We start from the raw sequence: 15,785 nt of genomic DNA on the forward strand, positions 1-15,785 counted from the left end.
GGGGCCAACATAGTGGCTCACACCTGTAATCCCAGCACGTTATGAGGCTGAGGTGGGAGGATCACTTGAGGCCAGGAGAGTTCGAGACCAGCTTGGGCTACATGGCAAAACCCTATCTCTACTAAAAATACAAGGAATTAGCCAGATGTGGTGGAACGTGCCTGTAATCTCAGCTACTCGGGAGGCTGAGGCAGGAGAATCTCTTGAACCTGGGAGGCAGAGGTTGCAGCAGTGAGCCAAGATCACACCACCGCACTCAAGCCTGGGCAACAGAGTGAGACTCCAAAAAAAATAAAATAAAATAAATGAATAAAAAATTTTAAAAAAAATCAACGCAGTAGAGCCAGATTTCACCTGTGATCATTGCTAATCAGGGCACAGGTTTCACCTACTCTGTGTCACCTGCTTCCTGGAGTCGAGGCAAAGGATTAAGATGCAGGTGTCATATAGCTTCTGGACAGCAGCTCCCCACCCACTAGCTACTATCGTCTATGTGTGATGAGTGGGGTCTCCTGTGAGGAGACACTCAAGACCACCCCGGTGTTGGATCAGGCAGCATGACTCTCTTCACCTGAAGCTTTCTTGACCTGGCCAGTGCTGTGCTAGTGTGGACAGATGCGGTGACGCTCTTCCAGGGCCTGGTCCTGCTATGCTCTGGGAACATGGTTTGGGAAACAGTCAGAGCAGGTTTTGTAGAATCAGTCTCCCTGACTTGGGACTGAACTTTCTATTCTGTTATCTGGCAACAATGCGAGGTTCTTGCCTATATCGCGCAGCCATAGTCTTCTCAGTCAAACTCAAAGCTCTCACTTTTGCATACTTCACCTGTCCTGCACTATTTAATGTTCATTCTTACAGCCACGAAATATTATTTCCTCTTTCAGATTAGTTATTGCCAGGAAATTGATTAAAAGTGACCACCCAGTATCACCCAAGTGCTGGCGAAATATCTCACTCTAGAACACCAAGAAGGATAATCAGATGGAGATAAAAATGATCAAGGGGCGGAAGAATGGTCCAACCTCTATCTCATTGAGACAGAAACATGTGATCTCCCAGGGAAGTGTTTAAAAATTTGGTCTAGAATGGTATTCCAGTCTGATAAGACATGAGTATGTGTGGTGGGGCTGCAGATGTAGGGCGGTGGGCCCTGTAGAAACCTTGGCTCTGACTCAGCCGGAACCAGGGCTGACAAGGCTGAGAAATGCAAGCAGGGCTGGGCTGGGCATGACAGGGCTGGGGCCTCAGGACTTGGCTCTCTGTCTTTTCTGCCCTTTTCTCACAATACTCATTGTCCATCCCAGGTCAAAATGGTTGATAAAAATTGCCTTTTTTTTTTTTCATTTTTTCCCTTGGTTCGCAGAGTACAACTGCTGCGGTATTATACAACAAAAGAACAAACTGATATCTTAGTTATTTTTCTGAACAATGGAGATCCTCTCTTTGACTGGGTGAAGGAGGGGAGAGTGAGAGCCAAGATGTCCCCAGGTCTTATCTCAGTTCGCTGTGGGAGGCGAAGACAGAATCATCCGAGGACACCAGCCTCCTGAGGACACCCAGAACCTGTGGGTTCTGAAGAAGCAGCTTTCAAAGCTAGTGGCAGAGGGTAGCTCCTCTCCTGCCTGTGGCTTGCACTGGCCTTGAGAGTATAGGGCAGAAGGATGGCAGATGAGTGACTCCACATCCAGAGCTGCCTCCCTTTAATCCAGGATCCTGCCTTTCCTGTCCTGTAGGAGTGCCTGTCGGTCACCAGTGTGGGGTGAGACAAGTTCGTCCCACAGGGCTGTCTGAGCAGATAAGATTAAGGCCTGGGTCTCTGTTCAGTTAACTCCTGTGGGCACAGGGGCTGGGAAGAGCAAAAGCAGGGGTGCCTACAGTCAGCACCATGCTGGGCCTGCCGTGGAGGGGAGCTCTGCCTTGGGTGCTGCTGCTGCTTCTCTTAGGCTTCCAGCTCCCGCTGATCCATGCCTGGCATTTCCACGAGCAAAGGGACTGTGACGAATACAATGTCATGGCTCGTTACCTCCCTGCCACAGTGGAGTTTGCCGTGCACACATTCAACCAACAGAGCAAGGACCATTATGCCTACAGACTGGTGCACATCTTGAATTCCTGGAAGGAGCAGGTTGGTAACCACATACCCTCCTGCCCTGGCATCTGGTATATGCTGCTCAGTGAAAAATGGGAGTGGGGTGGGAGCAGAGGGTCTTATTGAAGAGTCTTGTTCACCAATTGTAGTCCATACTTAAGAAAATACAAGGTAATTTAGTTAATTTTTGATTTTGAAAACATCTAAGTTTAGAAATTTTTAATAATTTGATGCTAATCGACTCTCACGCAAAACATATTGTTTAATCTTCATCTTTTTATGACATTATTTAACTGAAGAATGACTCCAAAATGAGGACTACCAAGACAATGAAGATACAGAATAAGGAAAAGGGCTGAACAGGAAATGTGAATAGAGAGAAATTGAGAAATATTTCCAAAAAATGTAATAAAAAGGAGACAATTTAAAAAAAAAAATTTAAAAAGAGAACAGTAAGGGTTCAGGAGCTATTGCTTATTAGAAACCCCTACCAGTCCCGAAAGACCTCTGGGTGGTCAGTTCCTCTTTGCTGATTTCCACCGTCTCTGGGCTCCTTGCTGTGTCTGCACTTAATAAACTGAAGGTTGTTTTACACTCTTCCTCAGACCACAGGTCTTAATCTTAAATGTTCTCCTTTTAATGAAGTTACCACAGAATGCAATCAGGAATGCACTGTTCATCTGTGCTGCAGGCATGAACAATGAAAATAGTCACCAAGAAGAGGACTTTTTTTTTTTTTTTTTTTTTTTTTTTGAGATGGAGTCTAGCCCTGTCGCTAGGGCTGGAGTGCAGTGGCACCATCTCTGCTCACTGCAAGATCCGCCTCCCGGGTTCAAGTGATTCTCCTGCCTCAGCCTCCTGAACAGCTGGGATTACAGGCACCCGCTACATGCCCGGCTAATTTTTTGTATTTTTAGTAGAGACAGGGTTTCACTATGTTGGTCAGGCTGGTCTTGAATTCCTGACCTCGTGATCCACCCGCCTCGGCCTCCCAGAGTGCTGGGATTACAGGCATGAGCCACCGTGCCCAGCTAAGTAGAGGACTTCTAGTTGGGTGGAGAGGCAAAAATGCTCTTTCTCCCTCATTATTGAAACGCTGCAAGAAGAGCAAAAGGACCCCAACCCTGCACTGAGCTTAAGCCTCTGGAAAGACCCTGTGCAAGGCCCTGGCTGATTCTCTGACCCCTGCTCTCTGGGCTGGAGTCTGCCACATGGGTTCTTGGATGTGACAATTCTAGAGTCAGTTTTGGAGTTGGGGAAATGGACAGACAGGGAGAAAGGAGATTGAATGAAGTGAAACTGAATGGAGTGAGAAGAAGAGCAAGGTGCACTTTGCAATAGGGCAGATGTTGTCTCCTTTCCTTCTTCTCTTCTCTTCTCTCTTTTTTCTTTTCTTTTCTTTTTTCTTTTCTTTCTGAGATGGAGTCTCACACTGTCGACCAGGCTGGAGTGCAATTGTGCGATCTCAGCTCACTGCAACCTCTGCCTCCCGAGTTCAAAGGATTCTCCTGCCTCAGCCTCCCTCCTGACTAGCTGGGATTACAGGCACCTGCTACCATGTCCAGTTAACTTTTGTATTTTTAGTAGAGATGGGGTTTCACCATGTTTGCCAGGCTGGTCACAAACTCCTGACCTCGTGATCCACCCGCCCCCGGCTTCCAAAAGTGTTGAGATTACAGGTGTGAGCCACCACGCCCGATCCCAGATGGTGTTTCTTGAAGCCATTTTCCCAAGGATGTGTGCCTGTGTGTAGTGGGAGTGCTGGGTGGCATTCCTGCTTTTCTTTTTTTTTTTTTCCTGGAGGTCAGGGAAGGTTTGACAACACGCTGTAGATGAGGCTCCCTCTGTCCCAGGGCTGAGGTTACCCTGAAAGTTCTTGGAGAGCCAACACCCTCCCCAGGGACATAGCACCATCCTCTGGAAATGCAGCTGCAGGTTCAGACACTGACTGAGAGTGAAGCTGGGGTCTCACCATGGGAGACTGGGAAGTGCATCAGGAAACAGGGATACATTCATGGGTTATGACTCAGCCTATGTCTGCCCTGGGGCCACCATGCCCATCCACTTTTTGCTCTTAACTCCCCAATCTAAGGAAGATCTCCTGACTCCAGGCCCATGGACGAGCTCCCTAATGGAGAAGAGTGTTGGGACTTCTCCCACACAAATGACATCTTCACCAGCAGCTACTTAGGGGCAACAAGGAGGGCGTGATCACATTAATCTCTCTGTGTGCAATAGGTGGAGTCCAAGACCGTACTCTCAATGGAGCTACTGCTGGGGAGAACCAGGTGTGGGAAGTTTGAAGATGACATTGACAACTGCCCTTTTCAAGAGAGCCCAGAGCTGAACGATGTAAGAAAAGACACCAGCTTCCCTCCTGGGCACTGTTGTGGATACCATATGGGCTGTGGTGTGGGCACGGGTGCAGCTGACAAAGAGACTTAGAGGAGTGAGCCCATAGCAGCCTCTACCAGGTTGCCCGGCTCGTGCCTTAGTGGGGAGCGCAGACAGGCAGGCAGCCAGGGGTCCACTTACAGGCTCCTGGCCAATCTGAGTTTTCTGACTCTGCCCTGTCACGCCACGGCAGCTGCCTGCATCCAGGGCACATTGGCCTTCAGACTCCTGTTTCCCCCTGGGGTACCAGTCTCTTGGGTCCAGTGAGAATCTGTCCCCTCTCTGCTCTTCCTTCTCTGCCTTCTGGAAGAACCTGAGATCTGACATCACCTCTGTCTGTGGATGCAGTTCTCAGGGTGTCCCTACCCTCCCCTAGACCCAAAAGTGGTGGAGGGTAAGAAGGAGCCCCACTACCCTCCTCCCAGGCCTGGCCAGGGCCCTTCTGAGCTGCAGCACCTGCTCTAGGGGACAAGCTCCAACTAAAGCCTGGCTCTGGGAAAACTCTTCCTATGCTTAATCAATTCCTTTATTGTGATATTAACAAATGGGTAGCTAATTGCTTAAATCTGGTAACTGCTTCCACTGGGACAACACATTCTCCCGATGCTCTTAGGTGCAGGGATCACACCAGGACAGCCCGGGGTTCCCCTGAGGGCCACTGCTAGGGAGTGGGACACATGGCACAACTGCCCCTGGGTCAGAAGAGAGCTGCAGTTCAGCTCAAACCTCCAGAACAGCCCAGGACTCAGGCTTGGGGGCAGCACCTGATGGCCAGAGCCCCTGTCTTCCCACTGCTTGACCTGGGAAAGGGCAATGTGGAGAGGAAGCCATTGTTCAGAGCTTGAGCCAGGAGCTTCCTGAGCCTCCCTGACCCATTGTCCCCTCCTGTGCTTGTTATCTCAGACTTTCACCTGCTTCTTCACCGTCAGCACCAGACCCTGGAGGACATACTTCAGCCTCCTGAACAAGACCTGCTTGGAGGGATTCCACTAAGTGAAACCTACTCACAGGCCTGGCCATGTGCTGCTCCCACATGCCGTGGACATCAGCCCTTCTCTTCTGACAACTCTTCAGTGGCTGCACAGCTTTGTACTTGTTTGTTATCCTATTTTGCATGTGTTTGAGATCTTAGACCAGCGTTTTAGAAAATACACACATCTTGAGCCTAATCATGTAGTATAGATCATTAAACATCAGCATGCTAAGAAACTTTGTGTGCTATAGTTCTTGATAAAAGGGGCTGGGTGTTTGATGGAGTTATTCTCAGCAGGGCAAACAAGTATGATCTGGGTAGATGGACTCCTGAGCCAGCTCCAGGTGGCACAAGTGATACATCTGAGCTGCTGTCTCAGGGCTCACAGCCAATAACCCATGTGGCCAGAGGTGCAATGACTCTCTCCTCTCAGGCACCTCATGTGCTTGGATGAGCTCAGACATGGCCTTGGGCTCCCCTGGTCTTGTGGCCTCTGCTCTTGAAGTGTGGCTTACATGTCTTTCCTGATCCGTGGCAGGTTGGTGGGTGGAAGAAAGACTTCTAGGCTCACCCTCGTAAAATGGTCCTGACGTGTGAGGCAGCAGCAGCATCTTTGGAAAATCTCTTAGAGATGTTGAACCTCAGGGTCTACCCGCCTTTGGAAAATAAGTCTGCATTCTCGCAAATCCCCAGGGGTTCATGAACCTGGATAGCAACATAAGAAACATGAAAGAGCAGCACCAAGTAAAATGGAAGTTACATAAGATATAAAGGTATAGGATTTGTTCAAGAAAGAAATCAAGACCAAGCTACTTTCCCCCAGAGGGGAGGGATTTTCCAGTACGGGATGTGCAGAGGCATGGGAGAGGTAGGAAGGGAGTGAGAGGACTTTGTACTTAGCAGAGGATTAACTAACTGCTTAACTTCTGAACCAGCCTAGGTAGACAGAAAACTTTCAGGAATACAGGAATTAAATTGCCTGCTTTTCAAGTTCAATTACGTGGGACATTTTCACAATGTTTATTATAACAAAAATCCTTGGAGTGATGTCAACGAGATGGCAGAATAGAAACTTTCCACATTCATCCCTTCACAAATACCTCAATTTGAAACCACCTGTAAATAAAATATCCTTACAGGAACTCATCAAACCAAGTGATAGATTGTAACACTTGGATAGCACAGAAATAAGAATAAAACATTGAAGCGAGTAGTAAGGAGAGTTTTATACAACCCACATCACCCTTCCTCTCACTCCAGGCTATATACTGTGAACAGAAATATCCCCCATGTGAAGGAAGGTCAGGGAGTATTGAACTTTGCCTCAGACTTCAACACTGCACCTACCACAGTAAAACCAGTGCCAGGAAGTCCCGCAGGACCCCAATCTTCAGGCGGGCAGCATGGTCCAAGGCTACAGCCCCACCCCAACACCAAGACGGCTATTGTGGTCCCAGGTTTCAGGCCAATCCCAGCACTAGGCTAGCTCCTACAGATACAGGCTCCAGGCTGCCTCCTCAGAATCAGTCTTCATGTATAACCCAGCACCTGTCCAGTTACTAAAACCCTTGACTTCAGGTCAGCACCAGAAGACTGAGCATACAAGCCTGCATATACTCAAGACCATCCCCTGTGATCCCGTGCTCCAGTAAACCCAAAGATCAGGGCTATCTCAAAAGTTGCCACTGCCAGTCCAGCCTCTGCAAACCCAGGTTCTAGGATTTCCCTTGCACACCCAGTTTCCAGGCCAGCCCGCACAGTCCCAGGACCCAGGCCTGTACCCACACATTCAGCCTTCAGGATGACCCCAGATCTGAACCCGGTCCTGTGCCCCAGGCTCCAAGCCAGTCCTCATGAATCTAACCTCCAGACCAGCATGCACACATCCAGCCTCCAGTCTGGCTTCTGTAGCCCTATGCTCCAGACCAGACCTTGCAGACCCAGGTTCTAGGACTCTAATGCATTACACTGCCCCAGGACCCAGGCTGGTCCCTAGAGTGCCAGGCTCCAGTCCCAAGATCAAGACATGTTTCAGTGTATCCTGGGTCCAGAACCACACCAGTAGACTCCCGCACAAACTTTCCCTGTGGACCAAGGCTCAAGAACCACCCCTGTGGACTCAGTCTCCAGGACAGCCTCTGAAAACTGAGGACCCAAGCCTACAGCCATGGATGCTGGCTCTTGGATTTCTCCAGGGCTAGGCTAGAATCTATACAGTCAGGCTCCAGTTCCATCACACACACCATGCCCATCCCAGTACCTGGCTGGACACTGCAGACACAGACTCAAGACTTCCTCTGTGCCAAGTCATCCTCTGTGGACCCAGAATTCAGGCTTGCCCAGTTAATTCAGGCTTCCTGGCCAACCACATGGAGAAAGTCTGTAGAACCATCATTGCAGACCCAATCAACAGGTCAATTCTGGTGAACCCAGGCTGCAGGCCCAACCCTATAGAACCAAGCACCGGGTGAGCCTGCCCGAGAACTCCAGCAACAAGTTTACCATGGACCATACCAGATGCCTGTCCAGAATTCTGGACAAGATGATTGGTGACGGGTTTTTCCTGCCAAAGTCAGTCTATATTTATTGGAACAAGTGCCTACTTGAAATGCACAGTCACCAACACATGGCCATAAGGATTACAAACAATCAGGGAAACATGACACTACCATAAAAATAAAGCACCAGTAAGTTACCCTAAAAAACGGAGATTTACAAAAGTCTGACAAAAAATTCAAAGTAATTATATTTCAATGTTCAGTGAGCTACAAGAGAATATCAAAATACACATAAAAAATCAGTAAAAATGTACACAGACAAAATTATAAGATCAAAAAAGAGAGAAACCATAGAAATGAACCACACAAATTCTGGAGCTAAAGACACAATTAACTAAACTGAAAAATTTCTTCAAATAACTTCAACAGTAGACTTGATTAACCAGAAGAAAGGATCAGTGAGATTAAGATCAGGTCATTTGAAATTACCCTGTGAGAGAAACAAAACCAGAAGAAAGGATCAGTGAGATTAAGATCAGGTCATTTGAAATTACCCTGTGAGAGAAACAAAACAAAAAGCACAAAAACAGTAAATAAATCCTACAGGAGTTATAGAAAACTATCAAGCAAACCAGTGAATGCAATACAGGTGTCCCAGAGGAACACAGAAAAGGAAGAGGCAGGAATCTTCTTTAAGTAAATAATGGCAGAAAATTTTTCAAATCTGGAGCTAGAAATTAACATACAGATTCAGGAAGCCCAAATAACCCTAATAAATTAAATATAAAGTGATTTTTACCAATGCATTATAATACAATTTTCAATTGCCAAAGGCAAAGAGAATTTTGAAAGCATCAAGAAAAATCAACTTGTCACATACAAGAGAATCGTTATAAGATTATCCTCTGATTTCTCAGCAGAGACTTTAAAAGTCAGGACAAAGCTGAATGATACATTAAATAAACTGAAATAATTTTTTTAATTGGCAACCAATAATACTATACCCAACAAATCTGTCCTTCAGAAATGAAGAACAAATAAGAATTTTCCCAGACAAATTAAACTGTGGAAGTTCATCACCACTAGACCTGCTTTAAAAGAAATGCTGGCCCGGCATGGTGGCTCACACCTGTAATCCCAGCATTTTGGGAGGGTGAGGCGGGTGGACAATGAGGTCAGGAGTTTGAGACCAGCCTGGCCAACATGGTACTGAAATACAAAAATTAGCCTGGCATGTTAGTGGGTGCCTGTAATCCCATCTACTCTGGAGGCTGAGGCAGGAGAATTCCTTGAACCCAGGAGGCAGAGGTGGAGGTTGCAGTGAGCCAAGATCTCACAAGAGTAAGACTCCGTCTTAAAAAAAAAAAAAAGAGGTAAAAAACAGTCCTTTAGCTGAAAGAAAACAATTAATATATGAAAATAAAAATCTCCCTAGTGAAACTAAGTACATACTGAAATTCAGAATACTCTAATACTGTAATGGTAACTTGCAAATCTCTTATATCTTTAGTATGAAGATTTTAGGACAAAACTGTTTCTCTTTGAAGTAATAGTAGCTACAATGACTTGTTATGGCAGTGGTCCCCAACCTTTTTGGCACCAGGGACCAGTTTCATAGGAGACAATTTCTCTGTGCACTGGGGGGTAGGGGGTAGGGGATGGTTTTGGTATGAAATTGCTCCACGCCAGGTCACCAGGCATTAGTTAGATTCTCATAAGGAGCATACAACCTAGATCCCTCTCATATGCAGATCACACTCCTGTGAGAATCTAATGCCACTGCTGACCTGACAGAAGGCGAAGCTCAGGTGGTAATGCTTGCTCTGCCACTGCTCACCGCCTGCTGTGTAACCTGGTTCCTGAAAGGCCACAGACCCGTACCAGTCTGCAGCCCAGGGGTTGAGGACCCCTGTGTTAAGGGATATACACATTAAAAGATGTAAACTGTGACATCAAAATCATAAAATGCTAGGAGAAGAGTGTAGAGTTTTTCAATGTAATTGAAGTTAAGTTATTATTGGCTCAACATAGCCTGTTATAACTATAATATATTTTGTGTAAGCCTCATGGTAACGAAAACCAAAAACCTATAGTAAATAAAGAAAATATCGGAAGTAAAAATTCAGGCTGAATGTGGTGGCTCACGCCTGTAATCCCAGCACTTTGGGAGGCCGAGGCGGGCGGATGACGAGGTCAGGAGATCGAGATCATCCTGGCTAACATGGTGAAACCCCATCTCTATGAAAAACACAAAAAATTAGCTGGGCATGGTGGTGTGCACCTGTAGTCCCAGCTACTTGGGAGGCTGAGGCAGGAGAATGGCATGAACCCAGGAGGCGGAGCTTGCAGTGAGCCGAGATCATATCACTGCACTCTAGCCTGGGCAACAGAGTGAGACTCCATCTCAAAAAAAAAGAAAAAAGAATCAAAGCATGCTACTACATAAAATCATCTAATCATAAAGGAAGAAAACAAGAGAGGAAGAAAGAAAAAAATCTACATAACAGCCAGAAAACATTTATCAAAAGGGCAGTAGTAAGTCCTTACATATCAATAGTTACCTTGAATGTGAATAGTTTATAATCTTTAATCAAAAGACATGGAATGGCTGAATGGATAAACAAATAAAATCCATGCCTATGCTGCTTACAAGAGATTCATCTTACCTTAAATGTATGAATAGGTGGAAAGAGATGAAAAAAGATATTCTATGCAAACAAATCAAAAGAGAGCAGAGATACCTATACTGATAGCAGTTCAAATAAACTTTAAGTCAAAAATACTTAAATAACACAAAGAGGATCCTTATAATAAATTAATTGATTCATTAAGAGTATATGAGAATTATAAATGCAAATACACCAGGCATCTATCTGAGTGCCTAAACATGTAATTCAATAGTTAATAGAATTAAAGGGAGATGTAGATTGCAACACAATAAGAGTAGGGAACTTCAATATTCTACTTCCCACAATGAGCAGATTATCCAGACAGACAACAATAAGGAAACATTATACTTGAACTATTCCCTGGACCAAATGACCTCACAGGTATGTCCAGAACAGTCCAGCCACCAGAAGAGGAATATGCATTACTTTCAACTGCACAAACAACAATCTCCAGATACATTTTACATTAGGCAAAGCAATTTTCAAATTTAAGAAGAGTGAAATCATTATCAAGTATCCTTTCTGAGCACAATGGTATGAATCTACAAATCAATATGAGAAAGACTTTTTTAAATTTCCAAATAACGTGAAAATTTAAAGATGTGCTTCTGAATAATCAATGGGTAAATTAATAAATTAAAAGGAAAATTTGAAATTATCTTGAGACAAACAAAAATAAAAACACAACATACCAAAACTTATAGAATGCAGCAAAAAGTGGTTCTAAGATGGAAAGTTACAGCAACAAATGTCTACATCAAATAAGAAAAAAACTTCAAATAAACATCCTAATATTGCACCTCAAGATGCCAGAAAAAGAAAAACAAACTAAGCCCAGACTTAATAGCAGGAAGAAAAATATAAGATCAGAGAAGAAAGAAATAAAATAGAGACTAGGAAAACAATGGAAAGTATCAACAAAACAAACAATTGTTTTTTAAAAAAGATAAACAAAGTTGACAAACCTTTAGCTAGACTAGGAAAAAAAGAGAAGAGTCAAATAAATATAATCAGAAAGGAAAAGCAAGATATTACAACTGATACCACAGAAATACAAAGGATCTTAAATGACTACTATGAACAATTATGTGCCAGCAAATTGTGTACAATAAAAAAAATGGATAAATTTCTGGAAACATACAACCTACCAAGCCTGATTCATGAAGAAATAAAAAATTCAAAGAGACCAAGAATGAGTAAAAGAATTGAATTAGTAATAAAACATCTCCTGTCAAAAAAAAAAAAAGCCCAGAAATTGGTGGCTTCATTGCTGAATTCTATCAAACATTTAAAGAAGTAATACCAATTCTTCTCAAAGTATTTCCCAAAACTGAAGAGAACACACTATTTACAACTTACTTTATTTTATAAGACTACCATTACTCTTATATGAAAGCCACAGGATGACAATATAAGAAAAGAGAATTACACGCCAATATCCCCAGTGAGCACAGATGCAAAATTCTCCAATAAAATATCATAATGTCAGTTCAGCAGCATGGTAAAAGGATGATTTACCATAATCAATTGGGATTTATCCCTAAAATGCAAGGATGGTTCAGCATATGAAAATCTATAAATGTGACACACCACATTAACAGAACGGAAAACAAAAAACAAATGATCTGCTCAATAGATTCAGTATATACATTTCACAAAATTCGACATCCTTTCATGAATGAAAACCCTCAAAAATTAGGTATAAAAAACCCTCAATAGAGCATATGCCGAAACCACAGCTAACATTATACTCAATAGTGAAATTTGAATTTTTTTTCTCTAAGATCAAGCAAAAGACAAGGATGTTCACTCTTGCCACTCCTATTTAATACAGTACTAGAAGTCACACCATTGCAGTAAAGCAAGATAAAGAAAAGTCACCCATATCAGAAAGGAAGAAGTTTAATAGTATCTGTTTAGAGATGACATTATCTTTTATATGGAAAATCCTAAAGACTCCACACAAAAAAACTGTTATAACTAATAAAAAAATTCAGTAAAGCTTCAGGATAAAAAATCAACATACACAAACCAGTAGGCTTTCTATATGATAACAACAACCTATTTTACACAGAATATGTACTATTTAGAAATAAATTTAACCAATAAAATGAAAGATCTGTAAACCAAAAACTATAAAACATTAATGAAAGAAACTGAAGAAGACACAAATAAATAAAAAGATATTACTTGTTCATGGATTGGGAGAATAAATATTGTTAAGATGACCATATGACCCAAGTGACTTATGGATTCAATGCAATAGCCATTAAAATTCTAATGATGTGTTTTACATAAACAGAAAAGGCCATCCTAAATTTGTATGAGAACCAGAAAAGATGCTGAATAACCAAATAAATCTTAAGAAAAAGAACAAAACTGGAAGCATCACTCTACCTGATTTCAAAATCGACTGCAAAGGTGGAGTAATCAAAACAGCATGAAACTGGCATAAAAACAGACTCATAGGCTGAAGGAAATATTAGACAGCCCAGATATAAATTTAAGCAACTATGGTCAATTGGTTTATGACAAAAGTGCCGAGAACACGCAGAGAGAAAAGGACAGTCCCTTCAGGAAATGATGTTGGGAAAACTGTCTATCCTTATGCAGAAAGATAAAAATAGACACTTATCTCATACTACCTACAAAAATCAATTCAAAATGATCTTGTAGTTAAGTGTAAGACTCAAAACTGTAAAATTATTACAAGAAAACACAGAGGAAAGGCTTTATAACATTTTTTCTGGGCAACAATTTTTAGGATTGGACCATAGAGGTACATGCAACAATAGCAAAAGTGGAATTACATCAAATGAAAAAGCTTCTGCACAGGCAAGGAAACAATTAACAGGGTGAAGAGACAACCTACGGAATGGAGGGAGAATGTTTACAAATGATTCATCTGATAAGAAATGAATATTCAAAATACATAAGAAACTCAAACAACTCAATAGCGAGAAAACAAATAACCCAATTGAAGAATGGACAAAGAATATAAATACACGTTTATCAAAAGTGGACACGAAAATGACCAACAAATATATGAAGAAATGCTCAGCATCACTCACCATCAGGGAAATGTATTAATCAATCAAACCATGAGATGCCACTGTTAGAATGAATATTATCAAAAAGATGAGAGATAAATGTTGGCAAAGGTTTGGAGAAAAAAGGAATTGTTGCACATTGTTGCTGGAAATGCAAGTTAATACAGCCATTATGGATAAAAGTATAGCTGTTACTCAAAAAATTAAATATAGAACTGCTATATAATCCAGCAATCCCAATACTGGGTACATATCCAAAGGAAATAAAATCAGTCTGTCAAAGAGATATCTGCACTTCCATGATCATTGCAGCATTATTCACAATAGCCTGGAGGTAGAATCAACCTAAGTGTCCATCAATGGATGTATGGATAAAGAAAATGTGGTGCATATACAAAATAGAATATTATTGATCCTTTAAGAAAAAGGAAATTCTCTCATTTGTGAAATCATAGATGAACCTGGAGACCATTATGTTAGGTAAAATAATTAGGCACAAGGAGACAAAAGCCACATTATCTTACTTATATATGGACTCTTAAAAAGTAAGAATCATAGAAGCAGAGAGTAGAATGGTGGTAATCAGAGGCTGTAGGGATAGGGAAGGGAGAAACTGAGATTAGAGAGATGCTCATCAAAGAAAACAAAATTTCAGTTAGAAGATATAAATTTGAGAAAACTATTCTAAAAAATGATAAACTATAATTAATACAATTTATTTTATACTAAAAAATTGTTAATAGATTAGATTTATTCTCACCACACACAAAAAATGATGAGTATGTGAGGTAATGCATATGTTAGTTATCTTGGTATAGCCATTCCACAAGGCACACATATTTTAAAACATTGCATTCTATACTATATTTATGTGTTTCTGTGTGTATATGTTCATGTGTATATGCATATATATATCCAATTTTTATTTGGTAATTAAAATAACTAATTAAATTTAAAAATAAAAATAAATAAGTTAAGAAAATCGAGTAATTCGACTTCTGAGAACTCTGTCTCCAAGGAAGAAACAATCAGTCATACATGCGAATACATATAAATGACATGTTCAGCACAACAGTCTTCATAATAGCTAAAATCAGAAAACTTTAAACAGTCAATTCTGGGCATTGACTAAAATGTAAACGTGAGTCTCACAATTGTAGCTACTGGGAAGCCTCAGCTCTGAGGGGCCACTGTGGAGAGGGTCTGCTCACAGCTTTAAAGCAGACTCTTTCCTTTCCAGAGGTATCATCCTGGTGACTGACATCCGGGTCTAGAAATCCTTTATCTTTGTCACCAGGCATGGTGTTCTGAATCCTTCCCTGATTCCGTTTGTCTCCCCAAAGCCACTGGCACTCACTTGTCACTTCTGGTTTGGTCTGTATCCACATCTCAAAGAAGGATTTTGAAACTGGACTACCCAAAGTATAGTCTAAGGACCAGAACCATGTCCATTCCCTGGGTACTGGTAGGAAATGAATATTCCTTGGCCTTGCCCAGACTTAGTGGGTCAGATTCCTGGGGGGATTGGAAGTGGAGGGGTAGATATTTGGTTTTTAATAAGAATTCAGAGAATTCTTATCCTCTCTGAAGTATACATGTAGCTGCAGATAAATGCTGGAGGCATGTTTCACAGGGACAAAGCTTAAGTTTTGTCTCGAAAGAGTACATTATTCTGTCTTTTCACAGCCCCATTTATTACTAGATTTGGAGGCTGTGAAAGCCTCCTTCTAGAACCCAGCATCTCCACACAGAAACTGTGGCCACCGAACTGCGAAGACTGTGGCCACTAAAAGGTACTGATTACCACCTAATGGATGCAGCTTGGCTATCCCTGGGGGCTCATTCTGTCTATGTCTCGCCATTTCTTTTGCTATTTTTCCCTAACTCCACTCCCCTCCTCTACTGGCAAATTCTTACCAAAAGGAAACTCAAAAGCCCAGTGTGGCAAAGGTAATGGATGGACACTTCCCAAAAGAAGACATACAAACAGTCAATAAACATAAAAAAAAGTTCAACATTACTAGTCATCAGGGTAATCAAAACCACAATGAAGAGAGAAGCCAAGATGGCTGACTAGATGCAGCCAGAAGGAACATCTTCTACCAAGAGACT

General features: G+C 42.3%; 1 protein-coding gene across 1 annotated transcript; it reads left to right on the plus strand.

The window, feature by feature from the left end:
* The first annotated feature begins 1,582 nt into the window (after nt 1-1,582).
* LOC105530814 (cystatin-9-like) lies at nt 1,583-5,692 on the plus strand. Its single transcript, XM_011968502.1, has 3 exons — nt 1,583-2,125; nt 4,328-4,441; nt 5,387-5,692. Exons 1-3 carry the CDS (start codon nt 1,886-1,888, stop codon nt 5,474-5,476), a joined length of 444 nt encoding a protein of 147 aa, XP_011823892.1. The 5' UTR covers nt 1,583-1,885; the 3' UTR covers nt 5,477-5,692.
* Nucleotides 5,693-15,785: the final 10,093 nt, after the last annotated feature.

Source organism: Mandrillus leucophaeus, unplaced genomic scaffold, assembly GCF_000951045.1.
Source record: "Mandrillus leucophaeus isolate KB7577 unplaced genomic scaffold, Mleu.le_1.0 Scaffold846, whole genome shotgun sequence".
NCBI lineage: Eukaryota > Metazoa > Chordata > Mammalia > Primates > Cercopithecidae > Mandrillus > Mandrillus leucophaeus.

Excerpts from the sequence above, each read along its gene's own strand:
- LOC105530814 (XM_011968502.1), top strand. The coding sequence starts at position 1,886 with ATGCTGGGCCTGCCGTGGAGGGGAGCTCTGCCTTGGGTGCTGCTGCTG. Across the intron at positions 2,126-4,327 it reads TGAATTCCTGGAAGGAGCAG|GTGGAGTCCAAGACCGTACT; the intron begins GTTGGTAACCAC and ends TGTGTGCAATAG. Across the intron at positions 4,442-5,386 it reads AGAGCCCAGAGCTGAACGAT|ACTTTCACCTGCTTCTTCAC; the intron begins GTAAGAAAAGAC and ends TTGTTATCTCAG.